At 46.6% G+C, this 19,162-nt stretch overlaps 1 protein-coding gene across 2 annotated transcripts in view; it reads right to left on the bottom strand.

The window, feature by feature from the left end:
- Window positions 1-4,511: 4,511 nt before the first annotated feature.
- The window catches only part of B4GALT1 (beta-1,4-galactosyltransferase 1), a 49,097-nt gene continuing 34,446 nt past the window's right edge, over window positions 4,512-19,162 (bottom strand). The window contains exons 3-6 of one of the 2 annotated variants that reach the window (XM_019734236.3): window positions 12,768-12,955; window positions 9,890-10,012; window positions 7,658-7,762; window positions 4,512-7,446 (exon numbers count right to left, since the gene is read on the bottom strand). In XM_019734236.3, the coding sequence (XP_019589795.2) occupies window positions 7,314-7,446; window positions 7,658-7,762; window positions 9,890-10,012; window positions 12,768-12,955 (549 nt within the window). In that variant the 3' untranslated portion in view covers window positions 4,512-7,313. The remainder of the gene's footprint in view (window positions 7,447-7,657; window positions 7,763-9,889; window positions 10,013-12,767; window positions 12,956-19,162) is intronic. The other variant, XM_074330643.2, reaches the window with a different exon arrangement.

Raw genomic sequence — 19,162 nt, 5'->3', positions numbered from 1 at the left:
TTCTCTACGAGTTTACTACTTTAGGTAACCCCTGTAAATAGAATCATACAATATCTGTCATTTTGTAACTGGCTTATTTCACTTAGTATGTTTTCAAGTTTCATCCTTATCCACATTGTAGTTTGTGTCAGAATTTCCTTCCTTTTTAAAGCTGAATAGTATTCTATTATAAGTATATACCACATTTTATTTATCCATTTATTCATCACTAGACACTTGGGGGGGGGCGTGGCTGGATAGATCAGTTGGTTAGAATGTGAGCTCTGAACAGGGTTGCCGGTCGGTTCCCACATGGGCCAGTGAGCTGGGCCATCCACAACTAGATTGAAGACAATTGGATTGAAGACAGCAAGTTGCCCTGAGCTGCCAGAGGGGTGGCCGGATGGCTCAGTTGGTTTAGAGTGCAGGCTCTCAACAACAAGGTTGCCAGTTCAATTCCCACATGGGATGGGGGGCTGCGCCCCCTGCAACTAAAGATTGAAAACGGCTACTGGACTTGGAGCTGAGCTGCGCCCTCTACAGCTAGATTGAGGGGCAACAGCTTGGAGCTGATGGACCCTGGAGAAACACACTGTTCCCCAACATTCCCCAATAAAAAAATTTATTTAAAAAATAGATACTTGGGTCATTTCTACCTTTTGGCTATTGTGAATAATGCTGCTATTAATATGGGTATACAAATATCTGTTCAAGTCCCTGCTTTCATTTCTTTTGGATATGTACCCAGAAATAGAATTGTTGGATCATATGGTAAGTCTGTATTTAATTTTTCACCATTTTCCACAGGGGCTGAACCATTTCACTTTCCCACAAGCAGTGCACAGGGGTTCCAATTTTTCTCCATCCTCAGCAACACTTGTTATTTTGCCATCATAATGAAGTGGTATCTCAGTGTGGTTTTGAATTGCATTTCCACAGGGAACCTTCTTAAAGTCAGGATATTCCAAGTCCGTTTTACAGGTAAGATGGTCCACCTGAAAGGAGACTGGGTAAGAAGTAGGCTCCCATACCAGCTTTAATCCCATTTTCTTCTCCCAGGAGCTGAGCAGAGAGGCTCAGCCGTCCTGCCTCCACGCCTGTGCTTCTCCCTCAGGTCCCCTGGGATGATCAGGAAGCCTGGGTTTTGAAAACTTAGGGGACGCAGGTGAGAGGGGTCTGCCCCGCACCTACAGGGGCCTCAGGCAAAAGAGGGAGATAACATCCAAACAACACCCCCACCCTCCCCACCAGCTAAAGCTTTAACAGTTTTATCCCTCCATGCTCAAGCAGCCCTCAGAGGGAAGAGGGCAGGCCAGGGTGATCCTGCTATTTTTCCCCAAGACCAGGGCACTTCCTGCTGGACAGAACTATGGAGAGACTAGGTATGGATTCTGAGAGCAACTCATAAAACAGAAGAGCAAACTGAGGCTCAGAAAGAGGAATCAACTTGCCCAGAGTTACACAGTGAGTGGGAAGGCAGAGAGCCAGAGGTAACGATCATTGTATGGCTTTTTCCAGAACCCCTGGGGCCTGGTTACCTGGTATACATCTTGCTCCAGTGCCAATGTCCTTACAAGTGCCATGTTCCTCTGGCTGCTGGTCTACTGACACTATCACTCCCCGTGACAACTGTGCCCTGCAGGTTCCTCTGCCTCCCAGCCTGGGTACAGGTCCCAGAACCCAGACAAAAGCAGCAGCCACATTCCCTGTCTGGGGACTCTGCCAGAAGGAAATGAGGTTTGTCTGGTATGACTGGTTCAGCCAGACAAACCTCATTTCCCTTCTAAAGGGGTAAGAAGTTCCAGTTCTAAGAAACTGGCGCCTAGGAATGTCCGAACTCCCACCTCCTGGAGGAAACATGAGGAGACTGGGAGTGTGGTGGAAACTTGGTAACACCTAGAACTTGGTCATCTTCTCATTTCTTTGACCTCTGTCTCCCCCATTCTCCCCACACACAGCTTCTGTCACCAGCAGCAAACACTCCTGCCTGGGGAGGGTCCACTCACATACCTCCACGGGCACCCACCTAGCTGGGCACCACAGCCCTGTCTCCAAAGGACATCTATGGGTCAGTGGCTTGGCATCCAGGTCACATTCTCCCGTGGAAAAGAATTATTATATGGGGGAGAGAGGGATCTGGCACCCACCAAACCCACATTCATGACTACTGGGCTCTGCCTGGCCACACTTGGTCTGGGTCACATGTGAAGTGGGAAACTAGAGACAGAGCACTCTGGGAAGCTGTCCTTGGCCCCCTTCCTCCCCAAGGCTGTCATTCCAAACACATTTGCTCAGGTGAGGTCGGAAAGGGGTGGGGAAACACCTGGGTGTCACTTACCCTGAAGTTTACCTGCCCAACTGCCACATGGTTAAGCCCCAGACATGTGCCCTATCAAAGGAAAAAGGAAGCTCTCCACTGTATCTGGCGTGTATGTATGTTGGTAATGTGTATACAACAGTCTGTATGTATGTCAGCACATGTGCCCACGTGTTTAAAAAAATTTAACATTTGTAACACATACAATGCCTATTATGAGCCACGCATGGTATAAGTGCTTTGAAAGTATTAACTCACTTGACCTTCATAACTACCCTATGAAACAGGTGGTTATCCCCATTACACAGATGAACAAACTGAGGCACAGAGAGGTTAAGTCATTTGCTCAAGGTTATAGAACTAGCAAGAGGCAACAGCAAGAATTAAAACCAGGATTTCTGACCTCTCATAGGCACATGTCAGGTGTGTTATGCATATTTGGATACATGCATCTGTGTGGGTATGTGCATCTTTGGGGAGGGAAGGGTGCTCCACTTAACCCAGACCTTACAGCTTACAAAGCCTTGTAAGGCAACACTTTGTCCAAAGGACCAGTGTCTCCTGTTCAAAGGTCAGATCTGAGCCCCAGGCCACCTCTGCCCAGGCCTGGGGCCACTAGGGTTCCTTCCAGGAGTCACAAGGATGGGCAGAGACAGCCAGATAGCCTGGGGAGGAGGGAGGCTACTAGGGGCTGCCCTTCCTGCTCCTGTTTCCCAAGTTGTCCCACCTCTGCAGCTCCATCCTAGCAGGGCCTGCAGCTCCACCAGCCTGGACAGCAGGGGCAACCTCTCCAGCACACTGGTTCCCTCTGGCCCATTTCTTCCAGATGCCAATTCAATCCAAGCAGCATGCTGGTGCCTGACCCAGGGGCACTAAGGAGGAAGCACCCGGGGTACTGTCTCACTGCCTTGGGTCATGACTAAGACCCTTTAGAACATCTGGTTAAATTTTCTGCGCTGACAAGTAATCTTGTTTTGGATAACAGCAATTAAGTGACACCGTGGACACCTTGTATATAAGAATTATCTCAGAACTATCCTGGCATTTGTTGAAAACAGCAGAAATGTGGCCAGAGAACTGCTAGGGAAAATTCTGTTTTGAAGTGGCACTAGCTGCTATGTAGTGAGGTGTCAGTTATTGTTTTAGATACATCATTCCTTTTAAGCCTCAAAAAAAATCTCTGTGTTATTATTCCCATTATACAGAGTAGAAAATGAGGTTCCAATGCAGAAATGGCTGTTAAACTTAAAAATCTTTAACTTCCATGACTGAAGTCTTTTTTTTTCTAATGCAACTACCTATTTTTTTTTTTAACTTTTATTTATTTTAAGTGTGTTTTTCCAGGACCCATCAGCTCCAAGTAGTTGTTTCAATCTAGCTGTGGAGGGTGCAGCTCACAGTGGCCCATGTGGGGATCAAACCAGCAACCTTGTTGTTAAGAGCACTGCACTCTAACCAACTGGGCTAACCGGCTGCCCCTGAAGTCTTTTTGTAAATAGGGCTTTATTGAGCCAACAATGTTAGCCAAAAGACCGGTCTTAGGGCATGAAGTCTAAACTACCAGCAGCATGGCTAGCCAGCCATGTCCGTCATCCCCAAGTTCTGCAAGCATTTTTATACATCAAGTAGGGGGAAGAAAGAGGTAGTCTGAAAGAATTTACATAAGTTATAGGCAAAGGGCTGGGAGAAGGTGAAGTGGGACCAACTCTGGGATAGCAGAGTCTGAACAAAGAAATGACCGCTCCTGTGGAGTGGCTCTGAAAAGCCCACCTGTCAACAAGCGGAGGCTCCTAGAGTTGGAATGGTGCCTGGCTAAAATAAGCTGTGAAACAGCCACCTGGAAATTAATCTGAAATTCCAACAGGTTAAATAGGAACGTGAGAAGTCTTGTTAGCTGGCATACAGCCATGAAAGAGTAACAGATCTCTTTCTCTCACTCTCAGGCTGCTGTAATTTAACTTAGAACATCTCAATATTTTTCTTATCAGGTGGTTCCAGGGAAGTGTGTGTATCCAGCTGTGTGATTCCTGGGTGGCATGTGGATCTACCACCACCTCCTGCTACCCAATGCCCCAGCCAGGACACCCCTGAGCCAGGGAGGCACAGGCGGCAGACCTCTGCTTTCCTCAGATCCTCCCAGCAGGCAGCCCCAGTCCCTGCCCTCCAGCTCTGGGAGAGCCCAAAGCCCTTAAATCAGAAGAGAAACCACCTGCAGTTACAAAGATAGGATCATTTATTCACGTTATATTACTGGATTTTAAAGGCAAAAATACAGTTCTGTTTCGAACACCAAAGTCAGACATTCCCCCCTCCCACTTACAATAGTAAATACATACATTTGCACACACAGGGAATCAAAATACACAGCACAACAGGTCTCTAGGGCAGGAAAGTTGCTGTCCTGGCTGTGTGGGGCACCCCTTGGCCAGCCCTGAGGTCAGCAGAGACCCTGCCCAGGCTGAGAGCCAGCACCAGAATTTCCTTTACCCTCCTGTGTCGCCTCTGCTCTCTGATCTTTGCCAAAGGCCACTTTACAGGGTCACCAGCAACAAGAAGGAGTGAAACAGAGAAAGGCACAGCACATGACAACTCCATGGTGACAACTTCCAGGTAAAGGAAATGCTCCCTGAACCCTCAGCCCTGAGGGACCCACAGCATCTCAAACCAGGCAAGCGTCCAGGCGTAACATTGGGAGCACCAGAAGGTCAGCAAATGAGGAACAGGTGACACAGGATTTCCCTTGGTTCTCAGAATGAACCACATATTTGACTATTCCAATGCAACATGAAGGAAAATATAACAGGAAAACAACACAGAAAAAAAAAATCTGAATTTTTGTTTTGAGTAAGGTAACAAAGAAATTACCACCCAGGGAATTTGTCTCCTTTCTTTTAAGGCACTTTGGAAAAGTCAGGATCTGGGATCAGAAAGAGAGGCTTGGGGACAGAATTCTTTGCATTTCCCAAAACTCTCTCTCAGTACAGTTGTTCTTAGTTTTATGAACATTACTATTAAGGAGCGAGGAGCTGACAGAAGGAATACTCTTTGCATAGCCCAACTGCTTCTGCAGTGAAAAATAAATTTTAATACAAAGGCTTCAGAAAAAGAACCAAGTTAGCATATGAGATGCTCAAAGCAATAAAGGCACAGATAAGACTGGGGCCAGATGCAACCTCCACGCTGAGGGCTGTTTCCCAGGAGGTCAGTGATGGGGGTCCAAGCTGCCACCAGCTAAAAGGTCCACTCTGGGATTAGACAGCTGCATCTCATGCTCTTAGCCCAGGCTGGACCCAGCAAGGGCACCCAGTGGTATTTAGAAACTGCCTCATGCATCTCACCCCAGACAGGCTAAGCCTCTCCCAGCAGAGGTGGGTTTGGGGAAGACAGCCCCTGGGGTCAGCCTCCCTGGAGCGGAAGGTACCTGCTAAAAACCTGAGGGCAAAGGGGAGGTTTTAGGCACCAGAGTGGTTGTTGGGGAGTGTGGGTGGGTTCAGCTGAACTTCTTTCTAGATCTCTAATTAAAAGGCACATTCATGCTGGAGAATGAATAGTCTGTTTGACCCTGAGTGCCACAGGCAAGTTTTAGGGAACAGGCAAGAGGCAAAGGAACAAAAAGCAAGAGGGAAAAAGGAGGTGGAAGGAGAACTGATCCTACAAGGTGGGCCAGGCAGTGTAGGGCAGAACCTACTAGGGAAGCAGACCCGAGACTCCATGGGGGCCAGAACTGAGGTTCCTTCCACCTCCCAAGGCTAAGGGCCAATGAACAACCTGATTGCTATCATTCACAACTCCACAGACTAGGGCCCTAATGGGAGGTGGGGGGCGGGAGGGGTCAGACCAAGGAGGTGATGTTATCTCCACCTGGCCAGCCTGGGGAGGGCGAGGATGGGGACAGAGGGGGAGGAGGCAGGGAGCTCTAACTGGCAGGCCCCGGTTTCTGCCTCCCTGCAGAGGTGCAGAGGTCCGACAGGAGACAGGTAACACTGACCAGGAGGCGTTGTCCTCATCAAAGGGCCCAATGGTGATTTTGCTCTTGGCAAAACCTAGCCTGCCAGCTAAATCAGAGACCTAGTCGTGGCCACTACAGCATAATTTTTTTTCCCTAAAAAAAAAATGCTCAGTTCCCTCCCCACATTTAAAACACCACAATAAAAATACATAGGAAATTCAAGTTCACATAGCATGTTCAGAAAAATAAATTGCCATGATTTAACACTCAACAGCTATGCAAATCTGGATCAACACAAAATCAAGCTAGATCAGAATCAGAATCCCATTTGGTCTTTAAAATACTACAAACTGCTAGGTTTAAAAAGTTTTACATTCAGAAATCAGACAATCTGGAGAAAGGCCACTAAATGTGAGAATGCCCAAGGCTTTTTGCTCTGGTGGCTAACGTTACCTTGGAATTCACACGTTAGCAGGGCAAAAGGTCCAGGGCTCAAGTTTTAAAATGTTTTTGCTAAGAAAAGACACACACACCGTGATTGTAATAGTTGTATACCACTAGAAGAAGGTGGGGGAGGAGGTAAAACGAGAATGGTTAACCTGTTCTTTTCCGTGAAACTATGACAACCAAAAAACATCATACCAAGCCAATTTCAGCAGCACTCTCCAATTTTTCAGAAAATAACAATACACAATTTAAAGCAAAATTCTTACCTAGTTCACAACAAATTAGCAGTTTATCGCTGGGAACAAGTCCCACAGTCAGCAAATTTGGGGCTGTATACAGCTCAGATTCTTTGGGGTGACACTGTGAACATGCTGAGAACCCCCCAAAGGCTGACAGTTGCTACACTTACAAACACCTCATAGAGCTAAGGAATCATATGCCTAGCCAAGTTGGGGGCAAAATATCCCACTCGTTCTGGTCACCTGGAGAGGCACGTGAGTGATGGGCAGAGGGGGCTATCACTCTGGTTGGTGAGAATGAGAGGGACCAGCCCAGCACATTGGCAGAGACACAGCAGAGGTCCCTGGCCATTTTTAGGTCTCTTATCAGTGCACCAAAATGCTAGCTTGGTGTCCCGACGTCCACTGTTATTTTGGTATATAACGGGTTTCTCTCTATGTCCAACACCTTGTAGGTGAGTGAGTTCAAACCATCAGAGAGCATTGTCTCCTTCGTGTGTGCAATTCGGTCAAACCTACAAGGAAAAAAAGGGAAAAGTGGTTAGAGTCAAAACAAAAATCTTAAGAACAAAACCATTAAAAGTTTGTACTCCGTTGTCCCCCACCCACCCCATAGACTGAACCTTCCCTTTTTCCTCGAGGCATGGAGCTCTCTCCAGAGTCTCATTCCTGCAGCCTCCCCATCCTAAAGGGGGCAAAAGGAATATAAATGAACACAGAACATACCTCTGAGGATTGGGTTCATTCTTCTTGTCTCTGGAGTGGCGAATCATCCGACACTTCCCAACTACAGCATTTGGGCGAGATATAGACATGCCTTTAAAAACTAACCTGTAAGGAGTAAAGGGACAGACAAATCATTATCATAGAGCTGCCATAAGGCTGGGGTCCAATAGCCCCAGCTGCCAAGACCTGCCCCATCCACCATCCGCCTTACTTTCTCACTTGGCCTATACCCCAACCCAGCACGGCACTGGTTAAAACTCACAACCCTTTTTCCCCATGTCTTTTTACCACGGGTTCCACAGTTTGTGTTGGTGACTATTATGTGCCAGGCTCTAGACTATTATGTGTCTGCCCTCTTGAAACTTAGTGTGGATGCTTAGAACATAGGGCTATCAGTGCCAGGATGAAGGTGAAGAGGGGAAGGTGGGGTTGTGGGGCACAGAGAAGCAACTAACTCTACCTTGAGCAAGACTAGGCAGAGCCAAGTTGTGAAAAATGAATGAGTGTCTGCCAGAGCATTTCAGACAGCACAGGAAAAGGCGGGGAGCACAGTGCCCTCAGGGAGCAACACAAGCTTCCACCGACTAGTGAGTGAAAGGGTCTGCAGTAGGGAGTAGGGAGCAGCTGAAGACGAGGCTGGAAAGTAGGGCAAAGGCTAAATCATGGAGGCCTTTTCAGAGCTGTGAGCGTCCAAAGGGATGTAATATGCAGTGTTTCCCAAAGGTTTTGGGCTGAGGAGGCATCTCTCTGGTAAGGAATATAAGAATGGAGAGCGGGGACTAAGAAGAGAGGCAGCCAGAACAGGGTGGAAGGTTCTGTGCAGGTTTGGGGGAAAGGAATGAGGACCAACACCAACACCTTAACATCAGAAATATAAAAGTTGTTAAAAGGCAGGACTGGCTGCTCCTGAATAACTGTGAGATTTCTGGCCTCACTCCTCACCACCACCACCACCACCACCACCACCACCACCACCACCACCACCACCCAGTGCTGACCTAGTACCTGGCACACAATGAAGTAGGTGCATAATTTAAGAGTTAGGTCTTTTATTTTTCAAGAAAGCTGCTCCACAAATCGCCCGTCCTTCCAGTCCCTCCCCTCTAGGGTGTCCGTCCTTAGTGTTCCCTACCCCCCAACCTTTCCAACCACTAAGGTCTGTGGTGTCACATCGGCCCTGTATAGCATCACACGGGCCCAGTGATTGCCCGGGTGTGGGACTGTGGAAGCGAGTTTGTTTGTGTGGACCCCAAGCTCAGGTCTTCAGTGCCCTCCCTCCCCATCGGGCCTACCCGACACAGTGCTCTGCATGCAGCACATACCCGATACATGCATGCTTCATGACCCATCTGCATAATCGAAAACACAAGTTTTCTTCAAGGCCTGTATTAAAGACTTGGGTCTCTGCCAAGTTCTCACACAAAGTTAACCTTGACTGACTTGGGTGCTACTCTGACAGACACCTTCTGTTAACTGATCAAATGAGTGTACTCCGATTCAGGAAGGCACGAGGGTGTGTTCTGACATCAAACTCAGTGACAAGTTCAGACTGGCTCATAGAAAGTAGGTTCTTCTTCCCTAAGGCTGTCAGGATTGAAGCTTCCATTGCCAGGGAGGACTGGGCAGAATGTGGTTGGTTTCAAATGCTACTGACAGATGGGTTTTTACCATCTGCAATGAAACCCCACATGATAAAGGTTTTACCAGCTTCCAAAGAGCCCCAGGGTATGGATGGGGTGGGCTGGCCACGGAATGATGGTTGTTGGGCCTGGGTGGATCCACAGAGTTTCATCACACTACTCTGTCCTCTTTTGTGTATGTTAAAAATAGTCCAAAATAAAAAAAAATGGTACAAAGATTCTGTGAAGAACTTGGGATCCTGCCCAAAGGAACTTGTTTCACACTCACGCTGGACCACACTGAGCTGCTGAATTTTTGCAGAGGGCACGTTTACCCCTTCAGTACAAAATGGCATGGGGCATACGTCACATTAAGATCACCCCTTTATTAGGTTCTCATTTTACATTTCCCAAGGCTAATGCAAATATCACAGAAGCTCATTTTCCTAACAACACCTTCAGCACCTTGCTATCACAGGGCACGTGTAAATCTGGGCTGAGTGGGGACTGCATCCCTCCTGAGGGCCAAGCCTTGCAGAATAACCAAGCACTGAAAGAAAAACTGGAACTGAAGGGAGACAGGGAACAAGGAGATCTAAGTTGTGACCATTACCTGTTAAAAATATCATCATCTTCACCTCCCCAGCCCCAATAATTATTAGGAAATCCATTGATGGTGAGAAACTGTTGTTTACTTAGAGCAGAGACACCTCCAAAATACTGAACATACGGCAGGCTGGGGGAAAAAACACACACAGGGGATCAATGGTTAATAAGCTTTGACGTTCTCAAAACAAAGCTTGCTCAAAACAGAAACACTTCTACAGTTATTTTTATTCTCTGAAATTTTTTAATTGGGGATTTATGAGGGTTTTCTTTGTTTTGTTTTTTTCTGTTTTTTTGTTGTTGTTTTTTTAAGCAGATGCAGATTATTTTAGAGACGATCCAGATAGCAAAAAGTAGAGTCTTCCTGGGGCGGCCAGGATGGCTCAGTTGGTTAGAGCGCGAGCTCTCAATAGCAAGGTTGCCGGTTCGATTCCCACATGGGCCACTGTCAGCTGCACCCTCCACAACTAGATTGAAGACAACGAGCTGCCGCTGAGCTTCCAGAAGGGCAGTCAGATGGCTCAGTTGGTTAGAGCACAAGCTCTCAATAGCAAGGTTGCCAGTTCAATCCCCACATGGGATGGTGGCCTGCGCCCCCTGCAACTAAAGATTGAAAATAGCGACTGGACTTGGAGCTGAGCTGCACCCTCCACAACTAGATTGAAGGACAAAGACTTGGAGCTGATGGGCCCTGGAAAACACACTATTCCCCAATATTCCCCAATAAAAAATTAAAAAAGAAAAAAAGTAGAGTCTTCCTCTAAGAATACCATGTTGCTTCTGTGGTGATCTAGGAAAATTAGTCAGTGACTGACGCGAACACAAGCCCAGTTTTTCGGCACCACTCAGGAAACTGCTTCCCAAGTGTCCTGCTCCTGGGCAGGAAAACCTTATCGAGGAGGTCCTAGAATCTGAGAGTGATTTAGAGCCTACCTGTGCCCAGCCTGTTATGCCCTATCCCACCTACCAGTCTAGTATTCCAAAGGTATAGTGGCTTGAACACTGACTCCAACAGCCAAGATAGCATTTCTGAAGATTTTCTAATATAAAATTTTCTGAGACGTTTCTACCATATCCAAACATAGCAAAATGTTTAAGCAACAGGATGTCTGGGCTCTCATCTGTGCAAGGCTTTTTGTGTTTCAATATTTCAATGGTTAAGCACCATGGCCTCCTGAGGGATACAGAGGAAGAAACACCGATGAGAAATGTTAAGAATCAGGACGTACAAAGAGCATGGGTCCTTTAATGGCTGTGGTTTTGTGACGACCCTTGTGTGTGCAATTCCAACCACACTCAGGCTCTTACTGGAATCCAAAGAGACCAAAACCTATTACCCATTATGGAAAACTCTAACTCAGACTTGGAGAGAGGGAGGGAGAAGTCAGCCAAGCCATAGAGAACACATGAAAAAAAAAAAAAAAAAAGCCATTATAATTTTCAAATATATGTAGGAATTCTGACTGTAAGTAACCACAGGCAAAGATCCCTGAGGGTCTGCTTTAATGGATCTAAGGTGATCTATTTGTAATAAGGTGTCACCATCACAGAGGTGCCAAGTCATCCACCTTTCGGCTTACCTCACAGTACAGTCTGCACTTGTCATGGGACTGTTTGAACCAGAGGTGGCCCAGCCAATGAAGTTTTTTGATAATCCGTTTTTACAGAAATGGACTCAGCCACTTCAAGAGGAAGTACAAGCTAAGTTGACAAGATCTGTTTTTGCTGTCTGTGCTGCTTTCTCTTACCTCCTCCTGCCCCATCCCCCAAGGCTAAGAGGTTCTGGGGAAAACAGACATGGTGTTGTGGTAAAGAATTAAGTGATCACCATCATACTTCAAGAGAGGAATTAAGAGCCAGGGTATGAGCCTGTGTATCTCAAAGAGAAGAAGATACACAAACAGGGAGGGAGGGAAGATACCAGGGCAGAGAGTGACGTTTATAGTCAATTTTTCCCCCTTTAAGACAGCAAGTTTAGGGCCTTTGATCTGGAGGAACGACTTCATAACATCCCCATATTCATCTCAAAGACCTCATGCCCTCTGCAAGGGAGGACAGAAAGGATTATGAGAATAAAATGAGTACGAAAGAAGGCATTTGTATCTAAACCAAAGGACTACAGGCCGGCCCAGGCCAGCCACACTGTGGTAATTGGCCCGAGAAAGGGAGTCTATACACATGGCACCTGCAGCACCGCTTCCTGAAGCTTCTTACAGCATGGATGGAAAGGTCAGGTTATGCAACTGATAGGTGATTTTTAAACCATTTTTATGTTAATACAAATATGGGTAAATTATGGAACAAAATACACTTTTTTTTTTAAGATAAAACAATGTACTACAAGGTAATTTTCCACCTACGACAATATGCTTTGGATTATACCAGTGTCCCGGGAGCAGGCATCAGCTGACTTCCTCACTAGGGGCATTTTGGTAGAAACATTTGGGCCCCAGGTTTAAGCAAAAGCCTGTGCGTTGCTGAGAAACAGCATCATGTTCCTTCTTAAAGTACCAAGGAACATTTGCTGAGGTATCCAAGTCCAAGCATTTACTGGGGGAAAATGATTCCAGTTTGCTTCCCAAACTGTGGGAATGGAAGGGGAGAGAAGCAAGGAAACATAGCATCTATCTGGAGCCTAAAGACGAGAGCCATCCCAAACATGAAACACTCTTCTTGTTTGGATGTGCAGAGATTACAGGCGTTTCTGGACTCCATTTTGCTCCTCAAGTAATAACCGACTTTGGGCTTACAAAGCACCCATTTCTCAGCGGAGGCATTCTTCTCCAGAGCCTAAAGAGACATTCCTGGGCCGGAGGAACTGCATTTCCCAGTTGTCGTATCATAGAGAAACGTGTGTTCTGTGGACTCTGGTGAACAGCGCTTACCTAAATCCAAACTTATCCATTGCTACGGAAATGTGCCGTGGCTGTGAGAAACACCTGTAGGTGTTCCGGTCGTCCATGGGAATGAGGTCCACGTCACTGAACACGAAGCAGGTGTAGTCATAGTCCTTCAAGGCCTCGCGAAAGCCAATGTTGAGGAGCTTCGCGCGATTGAACATGGAGTCTCCAGCCTAGTGCAGAAACAAAAGAAGGGCGATCAGATGCCAGAAGGCCTTTGAGCAGAACACAGGGACTGGTAAGTCGGCCACTACACATGGTCATTAGTCCACTCTCAGGCCTCATTTTTCTGCCCTCATTTACAAATTAATACCAAATGGTATGCCCTGCGTCAGCAATCCCCCACTTCTCGGAATTATCCTGCAGGACTTACAAATGTGCGAATGATATATGAACAATGTTGTTCCCAATGGGGGTGTTCATCATAACGAAAGATTGCAAACAATGACATAAGCATCATGAGGGAACTGGTTAAATAAATCATGGCACGTTCGTGTAATGGAATAGAGCTATTTAAAAAAAATATGGAAGCTCTAAAAGGAAATGATCTTCAAAATAGTACTGTTAGGTGAAAAGGCATTTAAACATGTGTCATTTATTTATGTACTGTATGTAGACTAATTCTAGGAAAGAGACTCAGGAAACCAGTGCCTATGGGACTTTTCACTTCTCTCCTGTTTAAATGGTTGTGCCTATCAGGTACCTGTCACTAACTCGGCACCAGAGAAGTGTGACGAATCCAATTCAACCTCTTCCCCTACGGTGCTCACAGAGTATGGTGGGAAGCAGTGTGGCACACACACCACAATAGAAACAGGGTGTATGAGAGAGGACAAAGCCTGCTTCAGAATGCCGACCACTGGGTCCCAAGTCGATTCATGCAAAGGTATTTCTTATTTTATTTACTTGTTTATTTTCAGTCTTTCCCACTAGAATGTATGCTCAATGAAGGCTGGAATTTTTTACTATTTATTCACCTACTACCTCGAACACTGCCTGGTATAAAATAAGAGCTCAATAAATAACTGCTGGATGGATAGATGACTGGATGGATGGATGGATGGATGGATGGATGGATGGATGGATGGATGGGTGGATGGATGGACGACAGACTGATGAATGAGTTTCAACATGCAATGGCTGAGAGCAATCCTTCCTGTGAAGCTCCAACCAAACAGTCCCCTAAGGGTCACCAGCATGGATCTCTGATCTTACCAAGTCCCATGGCCCTAAGTTAGTAAGGACACTAATAGCATCAACACTGCCATCCTTACACTTACCAGTTCATAAGCCCTCCCACACACGTGCTCTCATCCTGACCGGAATCCTCGTAACAACGCCAGGAGGAAACTAAGGCCACATATTGGACACAGCTGGGACTAGAACCCAACTGTCATGCAGGGTGTCATGCGGGGTCTCTGGTCCCGCTCCCCACATAAGAATGCAGGACGTGGTGAGGCCAAAAAGGAACACCCACGGAGCCATAGATAGAGGAGTCATACCACTATTGTCTCACTGGCGGCTAGGTTGGAGACACAGGAAGCAGGAGCCATATGACCTACAACCCGCCGTCCGCTTCTCTGCCCACCAACCTCATTTGCTAACTGCAATCTGCCGTGCTAACTGCAGTTGGCCTCTGTAATCCGCAACCCATAATCCGCGTTTGCTAGTTTAGCCACGGCAGTTATATCAGTGGTCAATGACTAACTGGTAACAGCTGATGGCCACCCAGTCACAGCTGACGACCATCCACCACCCTACCCATCACCTTTCCACGTGAGGCCAAACCTGGAAACCACTCTCTGGGACTCTGTCCCCACACCAACACTCCGGAATCCTCACTTTATGCTCTTTCCCAGTATCTCTTGGGATCAACAAGATCAGGGCCCCCATGGGGAAAAACATGTCCCACCAGGGCCTGCAGTGGCTACACAGTTTCAAAAGGGGGATGCCCAAAGTCCTCTCTCCAGACTCCTGAGAGGACTTGCAAACTGGTGCTTCACAAGGCTCCCTGTGTGAATACAGAGCGGGAGGACAGCACCACAACCACCCCGCCTCAGGTGGGTGACTCAGGGAAATGAACCACTTAAGGAAAACAAGTACCAGGAAGCCAGACAAGCAGCCCAGAGAATACTGAATGAATTAAGGAAACCTCTTACACAAGAGCCCCTTGTTCAGCCCTTGACAAGGATTTCTAACCATATACGGTGAAAAGAGAACACTGACCAATGGCACACACTGTATTCTTTGGCTGTCCCACCAGTTATCTAGAATTCTGCCTTCAGCCAATTCTGTGTAAGTCATGAGGCAAAAAGTTCAAAGTTTAGGGCCTGCATGTGAAAACTATGAAGTTGTAATTATTATTATTATTATTATTATTATTATTATTATTATTATTGCAACAATGCATTGCTAATATTCACTGGGGGATATGATATACCAGGCACAGGATAAGTGTTTTACATGCATGACGTGTCATTAATCATCTTCAACAACCTTGTGACAACATTCACCCCAACCCAGATCTACTTCATTCCTCCCACACCTTTCGACCTTTCAGTGATGGGGAAAGGCCTGCACCTGGTAATTTCCATTTTGCTCCTCCAGCCCCATGAAGACCCGAAAAGAGTTAGCTTTCTCTGAACATTTTTAAACACAATTCAGACCCACTGAACACTTTTCCAACGAGTGAAAGGGCAGTGTCTAAACATAGCCTCTCCACACCTGTGTAGCAGAACCCCGAGGGTGGCTGCCCAACACTCCCTTCTCTTAGCACACTCCCCAATAACAGAGGCAGGGGGCTCTTACCCACAGGACCTGGTCTCCTGGCCACAACTGTTGCCTGACTGAGACTTTTAACGAAGCATTTTTTCTTTCCCAGGAACTGGAAATTTGGAGCCATAAATGGGCACCTCTGGAGCCAGGCTCCTAAAACAATGGCAGCCTAGAGGAGGAAACCAAGGAGCAGACCTGGTTCTGCCTGTTCCCATGTGTGATACAACAGTTCCTGCGACTCAATAAGGCTCTCCAGTGTCTGGCCCACACTTAGAACCTGAACTACACGTCCCTCCTCCCATCCTTCCTCCCAGACTGGCCTCACCTGTGTGATCCTGGGAGCGGAGAATGGCAATGTACATTTTTGTAGGTGTTAGCCCCTAGGGAACACCAGATCAGCAGAGCGATAGATAAGGAAAGAATACATCTTCATCTTCCTTCCCTGGGATAACCAACATCAGCTCTAGGCTTCTTTGGGTGGAATGCTGTAACACCTTGGTAACTTTCTTGACAAGAAAGGCCCTGGCAAGTCCACCAACCACCGCCAACAGCAGGTGCCATTCCTCTCAAGGGCTAGGAAGATGCCCAGCCATCATTCCTGCCCCTCCTCACCGGCACATTCATCCAGTGCACCTGCTACTTCATTCACTCAAGTAAACATTTATCAAGCACCTACTGTTGGCCAAGCTAAAATGTTATGACAGACACACGCATTTTTATCCCAGGAATGCCAGCTTTTTTATTCATTAGCTATGTGACTTTTGGGCAAATCATACCTCTAGGCCTCAATTCAATTTCCTCATTTGGTCATGGGGCGACAACAGGTAGGTTGTATTAAAGAGACATGCATGGAGAGGCCTTAGCACACTGCCTGGCAACAACGTCAGCTATCATCATGACAGCACAGGTTTTCCCATCCATTTTGAATACTCAGAACTTTCAAATTTCTCCCAGAGATCCAACCTGGAGATTCCTCCTCCTCTCATATTTGTGTGTGTCCTTCCCATTCAATTTCAAGATTCCTCCCAAATCCTGCTTCTCAGAAGGAGGGGGATTTCTTAAAAGGATCAAGGCTCCAGTGAGTTAGGCTATGGCTCACATTAGAGTCTCTAAACATACTAGCAGAGGAAACAGACCTTTAGAGATGTGAAATGCTTGGGAAGTCACACTTGGTGAATGGGATCTAGTGCACTGGAAGATGATGGTGACCCTATGAAAGACTGAGCTTTTTAAAGCATAGGCTTTATTTTATGTTAGTAGATAAGAGTTATACTTATCCCTTCCTTCTAAGACAACTGGCTCCTCTTAACAGAGGGAGAGCACAAAAGGAAAGAAGAAAGGCAAAAATGACATGGCATTCCTACAACTGGACAGGGCAGCTGTCGCACTGACCAAAGCTCACAGAGAAGTCTTTTATGACTGGGCATACAATCCTCACAGCGGGTGTATGAGTTGGTCCAGCAGAACCAATAATGGCCAGTACAGAGAAGACAGAAGTGTGGGCTTAGTCAGGCATGCTGGCCTGGTGTAGAATGAGGGGACTTGAGGTGGGAGGCCTGACACAGGCCTGAAGGCCAAGCTCCTCAGAGGAGAGAACAGAAGAAAGAGGCCACCTTCAGACATATGCAGCAAACCAGTGCCCTTCTGGCTGATCTGGGTGGCAGAGAGGCGTGTCTTTAACAAGTAACAGATGGCTCTCAAGATCTATTAAAACCTTCTTCTGGAGCCCTCATTTACAGTAAAGACCAGAAAGAGCAAACAGTATGTCCACTGCAAATGGAATCCTCCTACACTACTGATGGGAATGTAAAACGGTGCAGCCATCTTGGAAAGCAGTGTGGCAGTTCCTCAGATAGATAGTTACCATATGACCCAGAAATTAAGTACATACCCGAGAGAAATAAAAACATATGTCCACATAAAAGCTTTTATACAGTGTTCACAGCAGCATTATTCACAATAGCTAAAAAGTGGAAACAGCACACATGTCCATCAACATATGAATGGATAAACAAAATGTGATATATATCCATATAATGGAATATTATTCAGCAATAAAAAGGAATGAAGTACAAACACATTCTACAACTTGGATGCACCTTGAAAACATTATGCTAGGTGAAAGTCAGTCCAAAGGATCACATATTTGTTAGGACTCCATTTAAATTAATGTCCAGAACAGGCAAATCCACAAGCAGAGAGATTAGTGGTTGCCCATGGCTGGGGGAAAACAGAGGGATTGGGAGTTCAGCGGCGTGAGGTAGCTTTATGGCATAATGACAATGCTCTAAAATTGGTCTTGTGGTGATGGATGCATAACTCTGAATATACGAAAAGCCACTGAGTTAAATACTCAAAATAGGTGAATTGCATGATGTGTGATTATATCTCAATAAAGCAGTTACCAAAAAAAAAGAAAAGAGCAAGCCAGCCCCAGAGACAGAAGAGGACCAGAGGATCCTGTTTCTCCTTCTCTCATATATTTATTGAGTGTCTACCTCATGCTTATCAGTAGGGATATAGAAAAGGAAAAGACACAGGCCCACTTCTTAGGTGTTTTCAAGTTAAATAAGCAATTGTAATAGATGATTAATGCTTTATGGTGGACAGCTGGGAGGGGAAGGGAGGGGAGGAGAGGGGAGGGGAGGGGAGCAAAGGTACTGAGCCAAGTGCAAATGGGAAAGGTGGAGCTGGAGACACTAACCTAGTCCTAGGGGATCGGAGAAGGCTTCAGAAAAGTTAGCCAAGTTTAGTGGGGAGGTCTGGTAAGAGTATTCCCTAGGAGAGAGCAGCATTTGTAAAGGCTGTAAGGAAAAGGGAACATTCAAGGAACTACAAGAAAGACAGAATGTGGAAGCCAGAATAAGACTTGAAGGGAGAGGTGGGCCAAATCATAGAATGGAGGAGGAGGCTGGGTACTCTGCTAAAATACTCAGGCTTTATCTTTGATTTAGGCCACAGGGAGCCTTTGAAGGTTTTAAACAAGGATTATGTTTTGCATGTCAAGTAGGGCTTGTGCCCCACCCCCCAATTGAAGGCAGGGAGACTGGTTTGGAAGCTGCTACTTGATTCATGTGAGACCCCGAGACCAGGCAGTAATGGTGGGCAAGTGGAGAAGGCATGCCCTGGGGCTAAGGCAGGGCCTCCACTTCCCCACTTCATGCCGCCCCTGCTCCATGGACATGAGCACTGCACTTGCAAGCAGCCTTTGTGGGGCTTTTGGGACAGATACCCAAGTCTGGTCCAATCCCTAGGCAAATTCTGACTGTAGTTAAGCCAAGTGCAACTTTCCCCTGATTCCAACAGGGGACAGATAACCAAGTAGGAAAAGCCATGGCTCCTGCTTGTCCAAGTTCTAATAGTCTCTAGAAGATCTGTCAAACCACCCTGCTTTCCCTGGATGTCAGGCACACATATGCTCAGCAGCAGACATGTCCCCAGACCATGATGGCTCGGGGACTGACCATGCCTGGTCCCCTCTCCAGCAAAAGACACAGCAGCAGTGAGGTTGGAAACATCAACCCCAAGCCAAGACACTCGAGGAATCAGAATTTCTGTGATGGGAGAGACAATGTCACTTCTGAGCATAGGCTCTTGCCCATCAC

The sequence above is a fragment of the Rhinolophus sinicus genome, chromosome 16 (assembly GCF_057876585.1).
Source record: "Rhinolophus sinicus isolate RSI-liver-muscle chromosome 16, RSI-T2T, whole genome shotgun sequence".
In the NCBI taxonomy this organism is placed as follows: domain Eukaryota; kingdom Metazoa; phylum Chordata; class Mammalia; order Chiroptera; family Rhinolophidae; genus Rhinolophus; species Rhinolophus sinicus.
This window is presented reverse-complemented; position numbering and strand designations above follow the sequence as displayed.